Source organism: Capsicum annuum, chromosome 6 (assembly GCF_002878395.1).
Source record: "Capsicum annuum cultivar UCD-10X-F1 chromosome 6, UCD10Xv1.1, whole genome shotgun sequence".
Taxonomy (NCBI): Eukaryota; Viridiplantae; Streptophyta; class Magnoliopsida; order Solanales; family Solanaceae; genus Capsicum; species Capsicum annuum.
In genome coordinates, this window is record NC_061116.1 from 224,402,011 (window position 1) to 224,422,439 (window position 20,429).

Genomic DNA, 20,429 nt, shown 5'->3' on the forward strand with positions numbered 1-20,429 from the left:
CCGAGCTGATACGGGGTCTATCGTACAATTGGGCTAGGCCTACTAACGGACTTGAAATAAATGGTAATGGACCAGCCCAACAATCTTTCTTGAATTTAGCTCCCTCATGCTAAACCTGGATGAAATGTGAGAAGGAAAATACTGGCCACCAACACTCTTCTGTTTACACGAAACTACATTAATTTACCGCGCTTAAACCATATATTGAGGTGAGAAAACATACAAATTAAACATGTTAAAGTGACAAAAATACGTATTTTTTTCCTACCCTGATTCTTTGATTTACTATAGAAAAATTTTACAAGTAATGTTTTGATGTGTCTCAAAAGTCAAATCTCCTTATTTCTCAATGTCTGCTTGCACTAACATGAACTTCCATGCAGAATTTTACCCATTTCAAACTCAAAGCTCAATGCGTTAAGAAAACAATTAAATTCGTTCGAGCTCTAGTAAATATTGTAGTGATCTACAATGTATTTGTAACAATTAAGACCTCAAAAATTTCTTGACTACATGGGAAGTATACTGCCAGATAGAAGAAAGCAAGTAACTGAATTGGAAGCTTACACTTGTGGTTAAAGGCCCAATTGAATCTGCCTTCAAAAGGTAGTCCATTTGGATCTTTTTGAGATGGTAACAGTTTTAAGTGTCATTTAGATCTTTTAACTTATGGGAAAAAGGTTCATGTCATATTCCTTTGTTTTTTCTTTTGATAAGGAAAAACAGAACAGAAGGGACCCTAACTGGGACCCTTAGTTAGCCACCATGAAAACATAAAGTGCAGCTAAACACAAAAGGCCTAAATTACTAAAGACCTTGTTGTGGTCTCTCATGCCTCAATACTTATTTTTCTGTCTTTTTCTACTTTATGCTAGTTTGTCAACTCACAGTACAGACAACAAGAAAAGTAACTAATAATGATAATTGACAAGCATAATAGGACTAGGAGAGACCAGATGTGATTCAACCAATCATGTCTCTACCACACAACATAAACTCATAAACTAGAAAGACATTCCAGAGGGGAAAATCCAGTAAACTTTTTTTCCTTTGTGTTTTCCTTTCATTAAATGATGATAGGAGGATACTTTTCATTAATCAAGGAAGGATTTAATTTGCATTGCTACAAAAGGATCTACATGAGGGGTTGCACAGCCTCTTTTACATTTTATGAGATGGAAATAGCTTTAATTACCTAGTCTTACTGTTGCTATTACTGCTAGAACGTACCAATGTTGACAGAATTTCTGCGAACTGAGGACGATTTGATGGACAGTTGTCCCAACACTTGATCATAAGAGATCTCAAAACTTGTGGGCAATCCTTTGGTATTTCAGGTCTAAGCCCACAAGCAGCAATTCCAACAGCAGCCTGTACTGGCGAGTAAGCAGAATATGCTACCTCGCCAGCCACTAATTCCCATATAATCATTCCGAAACTATACACATTACTCATCCAAGTCTCTCTAACACTTTCAGGGTCACCTGCAATTATCTGTTACAACCCAAAAAATTTGTTAAGAACGTGAAAAATATTGCTTTTATCATTCATTGTGCATCAAAAAAACAGCTCATGATGCATTACTTCTTTGATAAACAACAACCAAAACTTAGCATATCAACATCTGAGGCAGGGAGTCTATTAGATAACATTACATGCAATCATATAACAAGCTACTTTATTAAAAGAACTAGCATGTTCTGCAACTGTCAATTGTAGCTCTAAAAGGATTGACATCAATTTCGTCCTCATGATATAGGATTAAACATATTCAATTAATACAATTATATATTTTAATTAATAGAATTATGCAATTTTGGTCCCTCCACTCCTTGTCTTGAGCCGGGGTCTATCGGAAACAACCTTTCTACTTCTCTACCCCCCAGACCCCACTAGGTGGGAATACACTGGGTTTGTTGTTGTTGTTGGTCCCTCCACTAACAAATTTTCGAAAATTTAATGGATTATTGACTTCAAATAAGTAGAAGTATCAAATAATAAGAGAGGTAGACACATAGTTTTCTTGTTAGCAGATGCTTACTGAGATGTTTAGTATGACATTCAACAACATAACCCAGTGTGATCCCACAAGTGGGGTCTGGGGAAGGTACGGTGTACGCAGACCTTACCCGTACTTGTGATGTTTAGTATGATAATATTACAAAAATAAAATTGGAATTAGCCAATATCACAATTTCCCCTAAAGAATTGCATAAATTCATTTGAAAATTGTCCCCAGAAATAGAAAGGTAAAAACTGTAGCACCAGAATGAAAGTCTACCAAACATCCATAAGGATTTGCATCTTCAATTAAAAATGGGCTCCACTAAGAGAAATCAACTCACAATTGTTTGCTAGAATAAAAAAAACAAAAGTACATAATCATGCAGCAGAACATAAGTGCTAAGTCCATAAAGCAAATAAAGCAAAAGCAAAAGCAAATATGATAACATGCTGCGCATGCTAAAAAATCATGCCAGGATTAGTGGCAACGTTTTTATTAGTAGATAATCATCAAAAGGTCAACTTAGATACTCCAATGAAGACGTTGTTATGCTTCAGAATAGTAACGAAAATCAGAACTTTTCTCCTCTTAAGAATAATTAAACTACTCATCTTGTGGAAATAAAGGGCAATTTTCCCCTTCCCTTTATGTATCGATAACACGGAAAATGCTTCTCAACAAAATTGTAGATGATACTTTTTGGCCAAGAATGGGGCACCTTACGGACCATAAAACATCACATGCCACTCATTGAACACTAACTTGAAATTTTTATAGTACAGAAACTGTCATTGCTGTGGGGCTGGTTCAGAGAATCCTAGTTTTAGAGAACCTTAGTTTGCCAAAAAAGACAAGTAATTGGTAGTAGAAAGAGACGGGCCCAAATGGAGCAGAATAGATACGGAAGATTCATTTAACTTAACTAATTTGACATAGTTCTAGTCGTTGTAGAAACTGATCATTGTGTTTTCCCCTCTTATTACAGTACACCCAAGCACCATAACAGTATGTTGGCCATTACGGCAAGCCATTTCAACCTCCCATGGCCTCCAAAATCTATAGGGTGCCTCCATTGACTTCACTTTCAGGTAGATTTAGCACATCCAACGGAGAAGAACTCTCCCTTTCTTCGCACGGTCCTTTCTCTCATCTCCAAAGGGCCAAAAAAGATAAACTAGGGTCCAGGTATAGTCTTATAAGAGCTCTCAGCTTCCGCTACCTAAGCTGGTACTCAGTTTGGCATTGAAGACTGTTTACTCGGGCTACCACAGTAAATATGGAAAGATTCTACCAAGTTAGCTCAGAACTCATGTGAAAAAAACAATCTTTGACATCGTGAACCCCATTGTCACAGCCTAAAAAAAATTATATGTACCATTAAATTCGGTTCGCACCTTTCAGACGAATCTACTATCTCCATTCCATTAAAATGCTGTCCAATTAAAAAGTGTAGCACAGTGAAAGCGGATCACATTGTTATGTAAGGATTCTAAATTTATCTGGATGGCATCAATACAGAATCTTGAAGCCATCACCTAAGTATGAACCTCGCAGCATATGCAAAATACTTTCTTATACTTCCAATTATTACTTAAGTTCCCCCACTTATGTTTAACTTTTATTTGGTATAAGAAATTTCATCTGAAGTGCTCTGTCAGAAAAGGAACAAAAGACCCCAATACTTTTCCACCTCAGTCTATCACTACCCTCAAACTGCAAGGCAGTCTGAGAGCTAACCATGAAATAAAGTTGGTACCATCCCAAGAATAGCCTTTTTCAAATATATCCAAAAACTTAACTGCATATTCCAGAATAAAGAGAACATATGAAAGTATATATGGATCAAATTGGATGTAGAATATAACAAACCTCAGGAGCTAGCCATCTATAACCATCAGTCTCATACTCCATGGCCTCTTCAATACTCCTGCAAGCAGCTACTATGCCCATATCACCCAAGCAAGCATTCCCATTTTTGTCTAAATGGATCCTCTGTGTATTGAGATCTCTATATGCAACTCCATGATCATTCATGAACTTGATTCCCTCAGCTACATCAGTGGCAATCCTCATTATTTCTTTAGTCTGGAGTTTCTTTTTCTTTAGTAATAAGTCATAAACTGATCCAGCTTCCATCAACTTAGTCAGAACACACAATCCATGATTTTCGTTGATGCAGACACCGAAAAATTGCAATATACTCTTGTGCCCGCAAGTCATCAGCTCCAATAAATCTTTTCGAAGCACAAACTCATAGGAAATTCCTTTGTCACACCCCCTGAGCTTCTCAATTGTAACTCTTTTTCCCTTGTATACCCCTTTGAATGTACTAGGTCCGATCTGATCAATGAACTCAAGATTATCAGAGCTCAATAACCACTTCCCAATCTCTTCCCCACCAGATAACACAGTCTGCCATTCATCCACCGAGACCGTAAATGAAGAAGTAGGTAAAGGCATTTGAAGCTGGACCTTTGGGCTGGAATTCTCAAACCCATTTCTGTAAGCTGGCTGCCCAGAATCCTCTTCAGTTTCTCCATATTCTCTGTTCTTTGTGTTCTCTTCTTGACTCCCACAAAGCCCAAATGGTAGCTTCTTCATTGAAGTAGATTTTGGCTTCTTAACGGCTGATTTAAGAACATTCTCGATACGAGCTTTAAACATTTTTTCTTTTCCAGGTTGAACCAAAAGCATCACAACACCCAATGTACAACCTTTCTTTTCAAAGATCTGTATCTTTTTACAGCAAATTGAGGCGTTGTCGAGCGCCCCGGACATTGCAGGCCACGAAATAGAGGAGTTACATGCAAATGTCAACTTGAAAATTGACCCTTGGACTTCATCATCAGACACCTCTTGTATCATAATGGCTGGGTGGTCCTCCGCGGATGCCTGCTCTATCAATCTAATATGTAGAAAGACATCCTTCATTTCGAATCCAGCTTGCCCATAGCTATCAAAACAAGCCAAGTATATAGGAAAATGCCAAGACCAAAACAATCAACACCAAAGTCAAGAAATTATATGGTGGCACACAATAGGAAACTATCTAGCTTGTGGCAGTTCAACCAACCAGTACTCTTGGTCCAAACTATGTACACATAACAGCAACGACTACTACTAGTAAGCCTCAATCTCAAACTAGTGGAAATCGATTATATGAATTCTCAATCATCATAACACTACATTAAGCCATTTTCATTTTGATGCTCATGATCATGTATATACTGTAACACAAACAGTGCAGGAGTACTGCAGAACTCACAAGTCAAACACTATATATAGGTCCCAAAAGAAAAATAGCTATAGCTAGATTACACATACATTTGGAACTCACACTCTAAGGAGTAGTTTGGTAAACAGGATAAGGTGATATATCTCAGGATTAAGCGTGAGATAAAATTTATACTACGTTTAGTCTACGGTACAAATATATCTCCTAGGATAAAATTTATACTGCATAACCATCAATCAAACACAATATAAATTTTACCACACGCTTAATCTGGATATCCCGCCTTATCACATCCAACCTGCAATTATTTTATCGACTATGATCTAAATCTTAGATCCGCCAATGTCATAATGCATATCTAGAAACATGATAATTTTTTTTTATACGTATATATTCACTATGAAAATCTCTAAGCAATGACGAGTTTATAACTAAGAAAAACAGTATAGTAGAAATGCAAAACCTGAGTGGAAAAGAGTCGTAATGCTTGCGAATATTAGAAACAAGCTTCTCCGGAAGTTGACTACCAGGATAAAGCTGAGTTAATCCCCGTACTACACTTCCCCAAACATGCTTCCGGCAAGTCTCAACCCGGTCCGACGCCGGTTCACGACCCGATTCAAGGTTAAGCGAGTTTTTCAGCGACGCAATAGCTTCCGATACATTCCGGCTCAGCCTCTGTAAACGCTTCTGCATCGCCGACGACTCTTTCAAACCTCCATTACCACCGCCGTTGCCACCGGCGGAGCAGCCATTTTCCGGCGGCGCCTCCGATCTGTCGTTGTTACTCATTAGAATTTGTTCTACCATGTCTTCATCCATACTTGCTCTACTCGACCAACACTCCAATGCTGCTGCCATTAGCTAATGGCAGATCCAGAATGTCACGTTTTCCTTGTTGATTTTTCAATTTGAAATGAAATCTAAAACATATATAGAGGAGTATTATACTATTATTTAATTATATTGACAGTTCGTTATGTGTATATGATTTGAGCAACTATATTGAGCTAGCTCGAAGGGAATACACTAGCTAGCTTTTGGAGTTCTAAAGTTTGTAGTATAAAAAAGGACTGAAAAGGAGAGATATTGTTTTGTTATATAGAGACTGAGAGAGGGGAAATTGTAATAATGATACCCAACCATTTACGTGGCATTATTTGAATATTGGATTTAAAAGTTTTTCATCGTGAATTCCACCATAAAATTATGTATTTAAAATTAAGTAGATAAAATTAACACAAATCATATTAATAGTTGAGAATTCAATTTCTTAAAAAACATATAAAGATTTATGGTTTTGAAAAAAGTTCATTTAACTCAAAAAATTAAAATAATACTATATAAATTGAGACGAAGAAGTAAGTATTTCTTGAAAAATCAGTAACTCATGATTTTCAAAATTTTCATTTTGTCAATGCATATTTTGTTTTGTTATCCTGTAATTTCCTGTTATTTTTTTTCCTTTCCTTTAATTTTTTGGTCTTAATTTATTGTTTATACCCACTTTTATCTTTAATTAATAACTATAATTATTATTTAATGTATATTTTAAAGTATTGATTTTCAAAAAGAATATAATAAATTATTTATTACTTACTCCCTCCATCCCAAACTATCCGTCCCAAATTGAGATGACACATTAATTAAGAATAATAATTAATAACACATCTAGTTTATCATAGTAAACCTATTAAATGATGTTTACATTTTAATTTGAAGAAAAAATAATCAATGCAAAGGGTATAACATAAAAAAAATTATCTCCTCTTAATTAATTAAAAAAGACAAGTAAAATAGAAAATTAAATTAAAAAATATGGGACGAATAATTTGAAACGGAGGAAGTATATTAAGGAATGTTTTGGGTTAACAATGATCAAGCAAAGACGAAATGGAATAATATTTTTGGTGTGTGATAGAGAAGTGAGCGTATTCCCTCCGTCTCATATTATTTAAGTATATTTTATTTTATGTGATAATTAAGAAATTATAAAAATAAAGAAAAATTTTTACCAATTTATTTTTTAAAAAAGTTTTTAAAATTTTTATAAATAAATGTGTATACTTTAAAAAAAAAATAGTAATTAAGTAGTAGTACTACGTAGTAGTTTTGATAGGAGATGGTAGGGAAATAAATAGGGGCGGTGACAAAAAAGAGGGAGTAAAAGCGACGGGCGGAGCGGTGAATGTGATGATAGTTATGTCCGATGAAACATGGAATACTGATAGCGATTTGTCAATAGGTGTCCTCGGAGATTGAAGCACTCTTTGGGATGTGGGCCTCTATTTTTTTTCTTTTGGTTGCCCATCCGATACTCAGTATTCGCATTGGAGCCCCGATTAATTCGGATTATATATTGTAAGGTCCATTAAAATGACAATGCTCCCAACAGAATTTTCTTCATACCAAAGTCAAATCCTCAACCTCTGATTAAGAGTGAAGCAATCCTATTCACCGCACCACAATTCATAGTGGTATGTGGACCTCTATCTTACCATACTCATAGTAGTGTTTTTTGTAACTTAGGACCATTTGGTAGAGTGTATTAAAAATATAATGCATGCATTAGTTTTTGTGCATTAGTAATACTTTGTTTGGTATTATATTTTTAATTATGCATAACTAATACTTGCACTAATTATACACTCTATTATGTATTGAGGTATGTATTAGTAATATATACTATTTTTTATGTATTAACAATGCAAGACGTTCAACACATGTATTAAATTATTAAATGACATTATTATCCTTAAACTATTTCCCCCCTTCTTTTTCCACCATATCACATTCCCTATTCTTTTCTCACCATATTAAAAATTACTCTCTTTGTATTCTGCCGTGAAAAAGAAGATGTTGATTGATGAACTAGTATGAGATACAATAAAAAGGGCTCATCCAAGAAGAAATTATTTTCATTTTCTGCAATAAATTTGATATCAGATGGGAAGCCTCAAGGCATTTTATCTTCGGATGGTAAATCCACCAAAAGATGAGACAGTTAGAATCAGGAAAATCCTGAAGCAATTTGGCACAGATGGAGATGCGAACATCTTCTATTGTTTTCAAAATCGCCGGTCAAGGTTTCGCCGTTGTCAATGACAATTCAGGCAAGCCTTAGTGCAGTCGAAGTAGGAGGAGACCAATCTGCAATTGCAAGGTCTAGTTGTGGCGGTGCAATTCAGTTTCACGTTAGCACTGCAAATCTGGGTCCATCATCTATTTCTTTCCCTATGGCTGCACCTTCCAGTTATCTTCTACTTGGTTCCTCCTCCCAAATAGATACATCTTCAGTTGGTCCGAAAGGAAAGTTTGAAGAAAACTTCTGCAAAAAATTATGTTGCACCATTTGTTCGAGCTTTGCTGTTTGTATGCATTAAAAACAGAGTGTACAAAAAAGGGTTGAAGAAAGGGCAATTCAGTAAAAAAACATCATTTTATAAAAATTATACAGATATATATTATCTTTAATACATCAAATTAAATATTATGTGAAAAATAATATGTGTAATTAATACCAACATTATCAATACTTGCATTAATAATACAAACATTATTAATACACTTTATTTAATATTAATCTTATACACTCTACCAAATGAGCCTTAAAGTCAATCATGTCGTATCCAATGTAGTTTAGTAGTTCACATCGTACACTACCTAGTTTTCATTGTATGTGAATTGTGATTATAGTACTTTAGTGTTGATGATAACTTTAGTCTAGTGATTTTGTATTACTCATTCATTTTTTTGTCTCCAAAGTTAAACTAATTGCTTGATTTTTTCATGAGATATATTCTCTTTAATTCAAAAATAAGTGGATCTTAATTTCAATGCATATTTATTAAAACAAAAAAGATAATGTCAATTTTAAGTTTTATCGCAGAATTATGGAGAAAGACAGATTATCTACTTGTTATCAAATTTATCCTAGAGAAAGACACATACAACTATAATTAAAGATTATCTACATTTCCACGAAATAACTAATATCATTTTCAAACATATTTGAGTGGGGCAAACTAATATACAATTTTTTCGGCAAATGGATATTTGCACAAACACGTAAAAAGTTTGTTAATTTGAAAAAATACGTCTAAAAGAAGTATAAATAACATAAATATCAACTTTTTAAAAGTAATTACACTCTCTCCCACTTTTTAAATTACTTTTACTCTCTCTCCCTATTAATATACATACCGACATATATATAGCATTTTATGTACATGCGAAATTTTTGTAATATATTTAGGGAATTAGAATTTTTTGTAATATTGAAAACATAAGTTATGTATTTATATAATTTTTAGTTAAAAGAATTAAATGTTTTCTACTAACATATTTAAATCACTTGACTTAATGAGAACTTTTAAGAATTTTATTTGACAAGTTTCAATACACCCAAAAGAATATGAGAACTTCAAAAATGAAAAGGATGGAGGGAGATGGTGTGATGGTTTGATCTTTTGGAATGATATGCTCATTCAAGTCTTCGTTGCGTTATACTCCCTCTGTTAAAAAAAAAACACCTACTTTCTTTTTGAATTCGTTTTAAAAAGAATGACTCATTTTTTTCATAATAAACTTTCCACGTGACATATTTAGGACCACGAGATTAAAGCGCATTTTGATACATTTGAAACAACTTTAATTTAAGGCCACAAGATTCAAAAGTCTTCTTTGTTTTCTTAAACTTTGTGCCAAGTTAAAGTAGATCATTTTTTTTGAAACGGAGGAAGTAGAATTTTTGATAAATGTGATACTTCTTTCATTTCGTATTAGTTGATCTTCTTCTTAAAAATATTTGTTTTAATTTAGTTATCCCTTTTATAAAATCAAGATAATATAATTACATTTTTCCCATACTATTCCTATCATTAATGACAAAATAAAGTGTATAAATTTATATTTTAAAGCATTATTAATAAGGTTAATTTAATAAAATAATTATTTTCTGAATAAATGTGCGAAATTTATATGGGTCAACTAATATGAAATGGAAGGAGTAAAACAAAGCAAATTGGATGATTGGTTATCTTGAATTATGACTATGTATGTTCTTTTGACATTTGATCAACCATCTATCTATTATGTTTTTGACATATGATACCTTTCTTATCCAAGGTTATCTCTAATTATGACTATGTATGTTCTTTTGACGTTTGATCAACCATTTATCTATTATGTTTTTGACAAATGATACCTTTCTTATCCCAACCACCACTCCACTCTAGTTCTTTCCTTGTCAACCACCATAGCTATTGTTGTGTCTTTTATTGGAGCATTTTCCTTACACGCTTTTGATCTTTTTAACTTAATTAAATGATAACATTTTTATTTAAATATATCTATTGCATTTATTTTATTTGGTGTAAATATTAAATGAAAGAATGGTTGTTTTCACTCAATTGTTTGCCATCTTCCCACATTTGCAAATTGGAAGTATTTCCTTCAATCCCGAAAATATTTTTCGATCCAATTCACCCTCTTAGATACGTGATCTATATCTAAATAATGACCTCACTAATGTCTTTTTAAAAATATTAATATCAAAGTTTGTCAGTAATTATAGCTAACATAAACATGTTACGATGGCGGAAAGTGCTGATAAACAATAATCATATGCGAGATTTTGCATTTCTCATATTTATTTTTCGTCATGATTTGACTTGCAAGTAAAATTGAGCTTAGGATTGTATTTTGAGACATTATTTTCTAGATCGAATTAATATTTATTTGTTTTGAATGACTTAATCATATTATATTCTCCTCAATAAATTGAGATTAACTACAAAATTAGCAGGTCAATTTGATATTTAGATGGTCAGTTGTTTACCTAATTAAGTACATCTATGCTCTTTTGCAAGTACTAGTTGCTGACTGGAAAAAAATCTTAGTATTTAATTAAGTACACTACATTATATTTTTGTATTTTACATCTTATGCTTTTCTTTATTCACGCTTCTTTCCGTTAGTTGCTAGCAAATAAGAAGACGTCGTTAAGTAGAACAGTTGGTCATACAGTAACGCCGTTATAGCCAAACCGTTATCTTCTCACCCTCTCCAGGTCTCTCTGCACATGTACACAAATACGATCAATGCCCAAATATCTCACCAATTGCTTCATAAATTATAGTAACAAGGATCTTACGCATTGTAATTCGCGTTCGCGATCACAAATTTAACAATTTTCTAGCTGTAATTTTTGATTTGGGCGAAAATTAATGGCGTCAACTAGCAAAATGCCGAGCTCTGCAGAGGACGAGGATCTACAAGAGGAGGTACTTTCAAACGTTTTCTTTTTTCTTTTGATTTTTTGATAAATTTAGTGTAATTATTGTTGCGACTTTTATATAATACTCCCTCTGTTTCGATTTACGTTGCACAAATATGCCTTTTAAACATTTGAAGTTGTTATTTATCGTGATTTATGGGAATTTTTATGTAGTTTTTAGTATGTAATTTTATTTGTAAAAATTTGAAGCTTTTCTGTAGGAATTCAGTCAGTTTAGAAGTTTGAATCTCGATATTTCAACTATGCCATACAAATTGCGACAGGAGGAGCATGCATTAAGCCTAAAACTTAATTAATCGTCCATACAATTTGAGATTTCATGTGCAAATTTTTCTTTTCTTCTTCATTGAAGGTTGTGAAAGAGCTTGGTTAGAAAGGTGAAACTGATTAAAGAAATGTTCTGCAGTTTGTACTGTATGTGTAATGTGATACATTCTAAAATTTGTAAAATGGTCATTGTTTTATCACTCAAAGAGCAACATTTAGAACGAGTATGACATAAGGAAAGTTGAAGTAATAGGTGGATTGCAAGATAAAGGAGGAAACTTTTAAATGCTTATTTGCAAACTTCGAAAGATTGTTCATTTTAGACTTTGGAGTTTCAATATTGGTGAAGGCGTTAACCTGTTTTAATTGTTTAATTGCAGTTTGAACATTTTGATGATTTTACGTTGGCCTCTTCGTGGGAAAGGTATTTTTTCCAACCATAACAAGTTACTGCATTTACTTATTCTGTCCTCAATGCTTAGATCACAATATATACAGGAGCATAGATTCTGAAGTTACTATTATTTCTGTAGGTTCATATCCGAGATAGAGGCAGTTTGCCGGCAGTGGTTGGCTGATGGCACCAAGAATTTGTTGGTATGATTTTTTTCTTCAAATTCCTAATTTATCTGTTTTACACGTTGATGCATAGTTTATCATTTTGAATTTTGCATCTGAGTGATTATAATTTCAACTTGATACATGCGACTCAAAATAGTGTACTTATTCTATTCTCCCTCCGTTCCTAAATAAATGGTGTTTTAGCCTTTTTATTTGCTCCTAAATAAGTGGTGTTTTTGATAATCAAGATTTTTCAAGGTATTTATTAACGATAAGTTAGTAAAAACACTTTTTGTTTTCTAGGAATGAGTAGTTTCTTTAGTGGTGCGTCCAAGCTAGAAACACCACTTTTTTAGGAACGGAGGGAGTACCACAAGTTTAAATCTCCCTCTCAATCTCTTTCAGGAGAGCCGAACAATGGTAATGAATATAGCTGATTGTTGATATCGTTACCTTAGTTATTAGTCTGGTCCCTAACCAAATCTTGCAAGGCACTGGGCCTTTGAAGCTTCTGTTTGGATTTTCGAGTTAATTGACTGAATAATAAGTCTATTAAGCTAGTGTTTGGCCATAGATTCCCAAATATTTTTGGCAAGTCATTTTTGGGTGAAGTTTCACCATGTGTTTGGCCATGGTATTTGGGAAACATATTTCACTTGTAAAAGTTCCCAAAAAATGCAATTTGGCCAAAATACTAGTTTTTTCTAGTAATTGAGAATTTGGATTATTGCCAAAAATATTTTCCAAATAATGGCTAACTGTATGGCCAAACATTATTTGCCAAGTTTTTCCCCAAAAACTACTTGGGAAATCTATGGCCAACCGGGTCCTTGTAGTTATTTCTTCAATTGAGGTAGCAATTTTCTGTTTACTGCAGCCATCTCAAGGGATTGCGGTAAGTTGACAGCTAGTGTTTAGCTGTTGTTATTACACCTATCTTAAGTCCTGTGTTTGCCTGAGCCTGTGTAGTTTGGGCAGACATTAGTATGTCAGTGGTGGAGTAATTGTTAGATTCAGGTAACAATTAGTTTCAGATAACCTCTAATTTACCTTAAAAGATAAATTATACAGTATTGGAAAGCAGCGAGCCAGATAGAGAAGTATGCATATAGAGGGTTCTTGTACCCAAGCCTAACTAATTTGATATCAAGTCATAGTTGACTGATTGATTTGGTTGTTCGCAAAAATGTCTTACAAAGAATTGCTTTAACTCTACCCATAGAGAGCTGCAGAGTGAACAGGCTGAAAGCATTTATAATAGCTTCCTGAAAGTTCAATGGATACCGTGGTATAGTTATCTGCTTTTGTTTTATTCCTAGTTTTGAGCATTTTGGTTGTATTGCTATCTTAAAGTACTCAATAGTGGAGTAATTGCAGGTCTCAGATCAATCATCTCTTTGAAATGTTTATGCTATTCTCCAGACACCGGCATATGAATATTTCATATTCAATCCAAATGACAATGAGACTTGGTCTCGTCATGATGCTTTGACTTGAATTATAATTGATGAAGTTTCTTTCAACTTTTCAGAAGTAGTTTCTCAACTATATATTACATTGAGTTATAATTCTGGTAGATGTTCACCAACAGGTTCTCGGATGTTGTTCATGAATTTCTTGTTTGTGCATCTTACATATTATCTAATGACAGAGGAAGGGCGCTATCAGTTTGAATATCGCTGAGGGCCTGTATAAGGTCAAAACTGACCTGAAGTATGCAATGAAAAGCTATTGCATGGAGTACTATTTTGGAACACACAATGATGGTATGCACATAATTCTGCTGAAAAATCCAGCTGAGAGTGTTTTCATTTTTGAATTATCTAACCACTCTTCTGAATTTAGTTGGTCGAGGAAAAGTAAATGATTGGAGCTGTGAATTGCATAATCTTCAACTGTCTTTTGGGGTGAATGAATTCCTGGTATCTCTCTCCCCTCACTCGTGTCCACACAGGATGACATGTTTCTTGTGTATTTAGTACCTTCATCTAGTATAAATTGTTTTGCTTTCTCTCAATTGCTAATGCTAATCCTCTAGGTGATTGCTCCTCAAAGTGCCAGTGGCGTGGTTCTTGATGGACCGGAAGCCAGCAAACTTCTAAGTGCAGTTGCTATTGCATTGTCAAATTGTTCCGGGTATGTTGTCATCATTCTATTACCTCGTTATTTTTGAGCTGTTAGCCGAGGTTTTATACCTGTTAGTAATTGAAGCCACTCATCTTTCTTTTCCAAAATCACATGCTAAAGAGCTAAAATAAAAATGAGAGATCTAATAAATTTTGATGGAGCGTTGTTGTTCTGTAAGTGAGAATTTTTATCATAACGAGGTGCACTACATTGAAAGGTCAATTTTTAAGCAAAACCTGTGCAGATTGATGAGGCTGAACAAAGGAGAAATTGATGAACAGAAACAGGGTATTTTTCTTTATTAAAAAAAAAAAAGAAGCAGGATATTTTCCTGCCTCTAGTATACAGATTTGGAAGGCGAGCTTTGGAGACTTGGAGTAACTGGTGAAGTTGGTGAAGTTGCTGCCGTGTGACCAGGAGGTCACGGGTTTACGCCGTGGAAACAGCCTCTTGCAGAAATGCAAGGTAAGGCTGCGTATAGTAAACCCTTGTGGTTCGTCCCTTCCCGTGCATAGCGGGAGCTTTAGTGCATCGGACTGTCCTTGTTTTAGTATACAGATTTGAATAGAATATATGTAAGATGCGCTTAATATGAAGTAAGTGGTGTTGGTTTGTTCAGAATCACGAGAAGAAAAAGGCTATGTGTCATACCTTTTCCATTTGGCAAACAGCATAAGTCTGATGTTCAAATGTTCCCTGTTCCCCGAATTACTTTAAACTATCCCGTTGAAGAACAATGCTCTTTATAGATCTGTTGTTTTATGTGTCTGGTCTCTCATGAGGTGTGCCTAACTCAGTTTAAATTACAAGACGAGGTTTGGTATTACTCCCTCCATTTTAAAGTACTTGGCCCCTTTGCACTTGGCACATCCCTTAAGATGTCAATGATTGAAGGTGTACTTTTACCTTTTTACCCTTATACCCTAATAACTAAGCAATAATTATGGAGTAGAAACCAAAAACCAATTTGTTTGGAAAATTGGCTTCATTAAACAGAAATGGCTTTGGAGTTGTCTAAAAGGGAAAAGAGGAGTCATGTACATTTAATGACTTTGGAATTCAATAATCCTATTTGCAAAAGTTTTAAAAAGTGTGATACTTAATAGGGGTAAAATTGGAAAAAATGTCTAAAATAGTCTTGATTTTATAAGTAGGACAAGTAATTTGAAACAAACAAATATAGAAAGTAGGCCAAGTAATTTGGAACAGAGGGAGTATGTAGCAGGTCCTTTTTGTGTAAAAACACAGAGGAAAGTAGCAACCATCTTTTTCTGCATTGTCCACTGACAAGTCAGGGTTGGTTCTTATTTTCCAACCTATTCAGTATATGTTTTACTCTGCCTAACTCAGTAAAGGAACTTTTAAGCAGCTGGGATGTTGGGGAATCAAGAAACCTTTGAGAAATATTTGGAATGCAATAGCTTCTTGTCTTTGTTGAGTGGTATCAAGAAAGGAATACACGATGTTTCAAAGTGAAAGTAGATGCTATGCAGAAGATCGAATTCAGATGTTTATGACTTTTTAGTGTTTTTTTTTTTTTTTTTGCAACCTACAGGATATCAAAAGTAGCATGCTAATAGTACTCTGTACATAAGGAATCCATCCCCCCCCTCTCTCTTTTTTTTTTTTGTGTGTGTTGTTGAATTTTGTTATAATGTCAGAGACAAAGTGGGAGTGGCTCCGGTGGAGGAAAAGATGCTGGAAGCGATGCTAAGATGGTTCAGACATGTAAAAAAGAGATGGTCGGATGCCTCAGTGCGGAGGTGTGACAAGTTGGATATGGATGATTTCAGGAGAGGTAGAGGTTGGCATAAGAAGTATTGTGGAGAGGTGATTAGATAGGACATGACACAGTTTTAACTTACTAGATCATGACCTTAGATAGGAGGTTGTAGAGGACACGAACTAGGGTAGAAGGTCAGTAGGTAGTTGTGTGTTGTCTCGATAACTGTATTGTTTTCCTGTAGTTACTGTTCAGAATCTTTGCTGTGTTCACTTCCATTACTTCTTTTTCTGGACTGCTACGGACGGTTTTTTCTTGAGCCAAGGGTCTATCTGAAAGAACCTCTCTACCGCTGAGCTAGGGGTAAGGTCCGTGAGACGCTCTACCCTCCCCAGACCCTACTTTGTGGGACTACACTGGGTATGTTGTTGTTGTAAACCTCAAGCAATTTCTTTTTTTTGATAACCGAGTAAACCTCAAGCAATTTCATGGTGCTTTTCGTGAGTAATTTCTTATCTAGTGAAAGAGCCCATGCAAAAAAAAAAATGCATGTTGGGTCTTTGAAACAGTTCAGAGCCAATTCCATTAGACTTATTGGGAGGGTCCCATTGGCATGCATCCAGTAGGAATTTGAGACATTTACTTGGAAATCTGTACCTGTTATGTGACGAGTGGACCATTCCATCAATAAGAAAAGCCATTATTCTAGTACTAGCAAAAATAACAACCTATTAGGAAGTGCAGAATTTTCAATGCACCTTCCGTTCTATCTCTTAAAAAAGGGCTCTAGGAAACTTGCTTTATTATTAAAAATGGGGGCTTAAAAATGCAGAGAAAGTCACATGGAAATCATATCGGTGCTTAGTTTTTTTTCTAGGAGCGCTCAACTCCTGGCTCTATGTTTGTTCTTCCTTTCTGTAATGAACAATGTTGGAAATGGTTTATATGCTCACACCATGCAGTTTGTGGCCGGCATTTGTTCCAGTGCATGATCCTTCTCGTAAAGCATACATTGGCATCCAGAACATGGGAATCCTCTTCACTAGACGATTTGAAGCTGATCGTATAGGTAGCCAGGTGCCAGTGAGGCTCATGCATTTGGGGGGATTGTATGAGCTATTTGTTTCTAAATTTGTAAGTTCTTCTTGTGTAAACTTTTGATATTCCAAGTGATTTGTAGGTTCTGATGGTTTGTTGATCTTACGTTTCTCGATGCCGTGCTGTATTTCCTAAGCTGTACATAAAACTTCATGATTCATGAGGGACTTTTGCACAGTTTGTAGTTGGTTGATCTTGGTTTTTGTGCGTTAATTCTTTTTATCAGATGGTATTTACATAAATTTTAAAAAGCATATCGCGATATCCTCTTTATACATTGTTAAGTTGGCATTTTTATGACAGGACCAAGGAGGGACAGCTTGGTATACGTTAAGGTTGGGGGGTTTGAGTAGCCAAAAGAGAAAAGCGGGAAAGGGTCACTATCAGGCTCCTGTGAGGAAGTTTGGGGTGGGGCCTACAAATATCAATACAGGAAAAATAAAAAAAATCAGCTTATTATGCTTACTCAGATGGCTCTACAATGTTTTCAATATGTTCTCGACAATTGCATCTGTTTTTTCTGTCAAGGAATTAGATTACTTGTTCAATGAGCTTTTCATTATCTTCTAACGTCCTTCTGGATAACTTATTTTGGATTCCTTGTTCAAGGCCTTTTCAAATATGGATCTAGCCACGCATCTTTTCCAAGTCAATCTCAAGATGAAGCTGACCTATCGTACACTTCCCTACGGTGAGGATGATGATGTACGAGAACTGGAGGGAGGCCTTACAGAATCGGGGGAGAGTCCCAAAAGCAACCATCAGAATAGAACACAGTGGGATGATAATTGTCCTTGGAGTGAGTGGTACTCTGCTGAGGACCCATTAAGAGGTATTATGTTGCTGAGGAGATCAATTACTGTATCAACTATATTTCACACTATCAGATTGGTCAGAGCTCATCAGGGGAGTGACATAAGACCATCATAATCATAACCTGTGTTTGCAGAGTTGCTGCTTTAAGTTCTCATAACTGAGTGTTTGGATCTTTGCTCTAAACTAGGAGCTCTTATTAGAACAATATTTATGAATAGATCAGTTAATTCTTTTTCTTTTTTCATCAATGTACACAGTTTTTTGGCCTTCGGGAGTGTCTCGAGGAAACTTCTTGTTCTATAACCTATTGGGAGCTTTGAGATGGAAAAGTTTTCTAAGAGGCTTCAACTAAAGTGAATGACTTTCTTTTAGTGGGTGGGTGGGGGCCGGGGGGGGGGGGGGGGGGGGGGGGGTGAGGTGTTAATCATCTACTTCAATCTTCTATCCAACTTTTACTTTTTGCATTATTTGGTACAAGAGATCGATCATAGCTTAATCCATAATTCTCTTTTAATTGGTGTTATTGTTTTACTAGATGTATTTGTTAATGATGCAGGGTTTGAGCTGCTTACAATATGGCCAGAGAAAGCAATTGAGAGTTCATCTGAAATGGAGGAGCTGGAAAATGTGTCACCTCTTGAGGCTGAGAAGTGGTTAATATCTCCATGTTTATCTGAGATGCTGTAAGAGACACTATGGATACTCATGTTTTTTTCGCTCTTGCTTGCTTATGAAAAAAATGAAAGACTTGGGCCTTCTCCACTACCTTTTTAACAAATTACATTGGTAAATTTTGTGATTTAGCAAGGATTCATTTGCCTTTTGGATGTGTTTTTCTTGAGATTCTTGTTTGCTATGTCCGTGTAATGATAGCTCTATGGATTGTTGTCTTATTGATATTTCATAAAAGGACCTGCACATACTACTGTGAAATGTGTTTCTATCAAAGTCGCTACAGCCATTTACATCACCCAAATAAATATAATCGCCATATATCTAGTCAGAAGTTTTTTATTCCCTTAATAGTAGATTCTTTTCTCTACACTATAGTTGTTAGCCACTTTGCTGTGACAAAAAAGCATTGACTATCATTGAAGTTTACAACATCAGCAAGATCGTTAGTTAATCCTCCGTCCATTTTTTTTAAAGAAATATATAGAATCGGCAACAAGAAGCTTATATAGTTTAACGTGATATCCTTTCTGAACTTTAATATTGAATGCTGGCCTAATGACTTGACGAACGGGATGCTAACTACTCAAAAGTGCAAGTTTTCTGTTCTTTTGGGCCGCTGTGGCTAGTTTAACTTTTTCATTTTATGCTTGCCTCATTTATTTCTTTTGCTTTGCTAGTGAGTAAAGAGGGCACTACAGTTGAAATTGAGTTCTACAAAATTGGCTGACTGACTCTTGCGTCGAAAACACTGAAAAATGCTTTTATGCAAGATCAGGCTTCTCCAGAGATCCTAGTTATCGCTGCTTATAAAATGAGAATGTCCTAGTTATGGGTGGGGGGTTCGTATTATTTGATATTTGCCTCTGATTCTATCTCGATTCTTTTGGAATGTACTCTGCACACCAATTTGCAGTCTCACTTCATAAACATATTTGGTGAATTCAGAAGTGATGGTTCTGGCGGAAAGAGAATTGGATTCGCATCACAGTTGCTGCTCCTAATTGACGCTCTGCATATGTCACTGGACGCTAAATTTGTGGAAGATTTTGTTTCAGGTTCGACAAATGTACACAGACTATCTGCAATTTTCTTATCAATTGGGCTGCAATATCAGATGGATGTTTTTAGATTTTGGCACATTTGTTCTCTAATCTGCTCTTTTTTGGTGCAGTAGAGCACTCAGGACCTGAGAATTTGAAGTCTACTGCAGTCATACCTCCCCCAACTGTCCTTGATCGAGTTCTTAAAGACCTCTTTCATGAAGGTGTAGTACGAGTTCTCTTTTCTCTAGTTGTAGCCTTTTCTATGTCTCCCACTTGGAGTTGCATATATTCACATACAATTCTGAATGCTGCTTCCTGAGATTTCAATTTTGATGGACAAAATCTTTTTTTGAATCAAGGGTAACTTTGTATTCCCAAAAGCCTCATCATCAAAGAAATGATGGTAGCTTTTACAACCCACATGGTATATGGGACTTCCTCATAGAGGACTGCAAAATGGCACTTTACAAGTTACCTATGCAATCTACTAATGATAAGGTATTCCCCACCCCCCACCCCACCCCCCCTCCTTGATGTGGCCATCTTTGCCCCCTCCAGACTGCGCACTATCTTGCCGCGTC

At 35.3% G+C, this 20,429-nt stretch overlaps 2 protein-coding genes across 7 annotated transcripts in view; one reads left to right on the forward strand and one right to left on the reverse strand.

Annotated features, from left to right (window-relative positions):
• Positions 1–904: 904 nt before the first annotated feature.
• Positions 905–6,315, reverse strand: LOC107875454 (serine/threonine-protein kinase STY46). Of its 2 annotated transcripts, none has more exons than XM_016722184.2 (3): positions 5,704–6,315; positions 3,875–4,910; positions 905–1,494 (listed from the first exon to the last, which is right to left on the reverse strand). In XM_016722184.2, exons 1-3 carry the CDS (start codon positions 6,099–6,101, stop codon positions 1,192–1,194), a joined length of 1,737 nt encoding a protein of 578 aa, XP_016577670.1. In that variant the 5' UTR covers positions 6,102–6,315; the 3' UTR covers positions 905–1,191. The 2 variants fall into 2 exon arrangements, with proteins under 2 accessions (XP_016577670.1, XP_016577669.1); XM_016722183.2 differs by having other exon boundaries at positions 3,875–4,958; positions 5,704–6,314.
• Positions 6,316–11,213: 4,898 nt separating this feature from the next.
• LOC107875452 (rab3 GTPase-activating protein catalytic subunit) overlaps positions 11,214–20,429 on the forward strand; it is a 19,300-nt gene continuing 10,084 nt past the window's right edge. Inside the window, exons 1-12 of one of the 5 annotated variants that reach the window (XM_047414167.1) lie at positions 11,214–11,524; positions 12,186–12,229; positions 12,339–12,402; positions 14,018–14,132; positions 14,212–14,288; positions 14,405–14,502; positions 17,179–17,350; positions 17,618–17,722; positions 17,924–18,146; positions 18,687–18,813; positions 19,751–19,860; positions 19,977–20,069. In XM_047414167.1, the coding sequence (XP_047270123.1) occupies positions 11,468–11,524; positions 12,186–12,229; positions 12,339–12,402; positions 14,018–14,132; positions 14,212–14,288; positions 14,405–14,502; positions 17,179–17,350; positions 17,618–17,722; positions 17,924–18,146; positions 18,687–18,813; positions 19,751–19,860; positions 19,977–20,069 (1,285 nt within the window). In that variant the 5' untranslated portion in view covers positions 11,214–11,467. Of the gene's footprint in view, positions 11,525–12,185; positions 12,230–12,338; positions 12,403–14,017; positions 14,133–14,211; positions 14,289–14,404; positions 14,503–17,178; positions 17,351–17,617; positions 17,723–17,923; positions 18,147–18,686; positions 18,814–19,750; positions 19,861–19,976; positions 20,070–20,429 lie in introns of those variants that run through there. The other 4 variants (XM_047414168.1, XM_016722179.2, XM_016722180.2 and 1 more) reach the window with 4 other exon arrangements.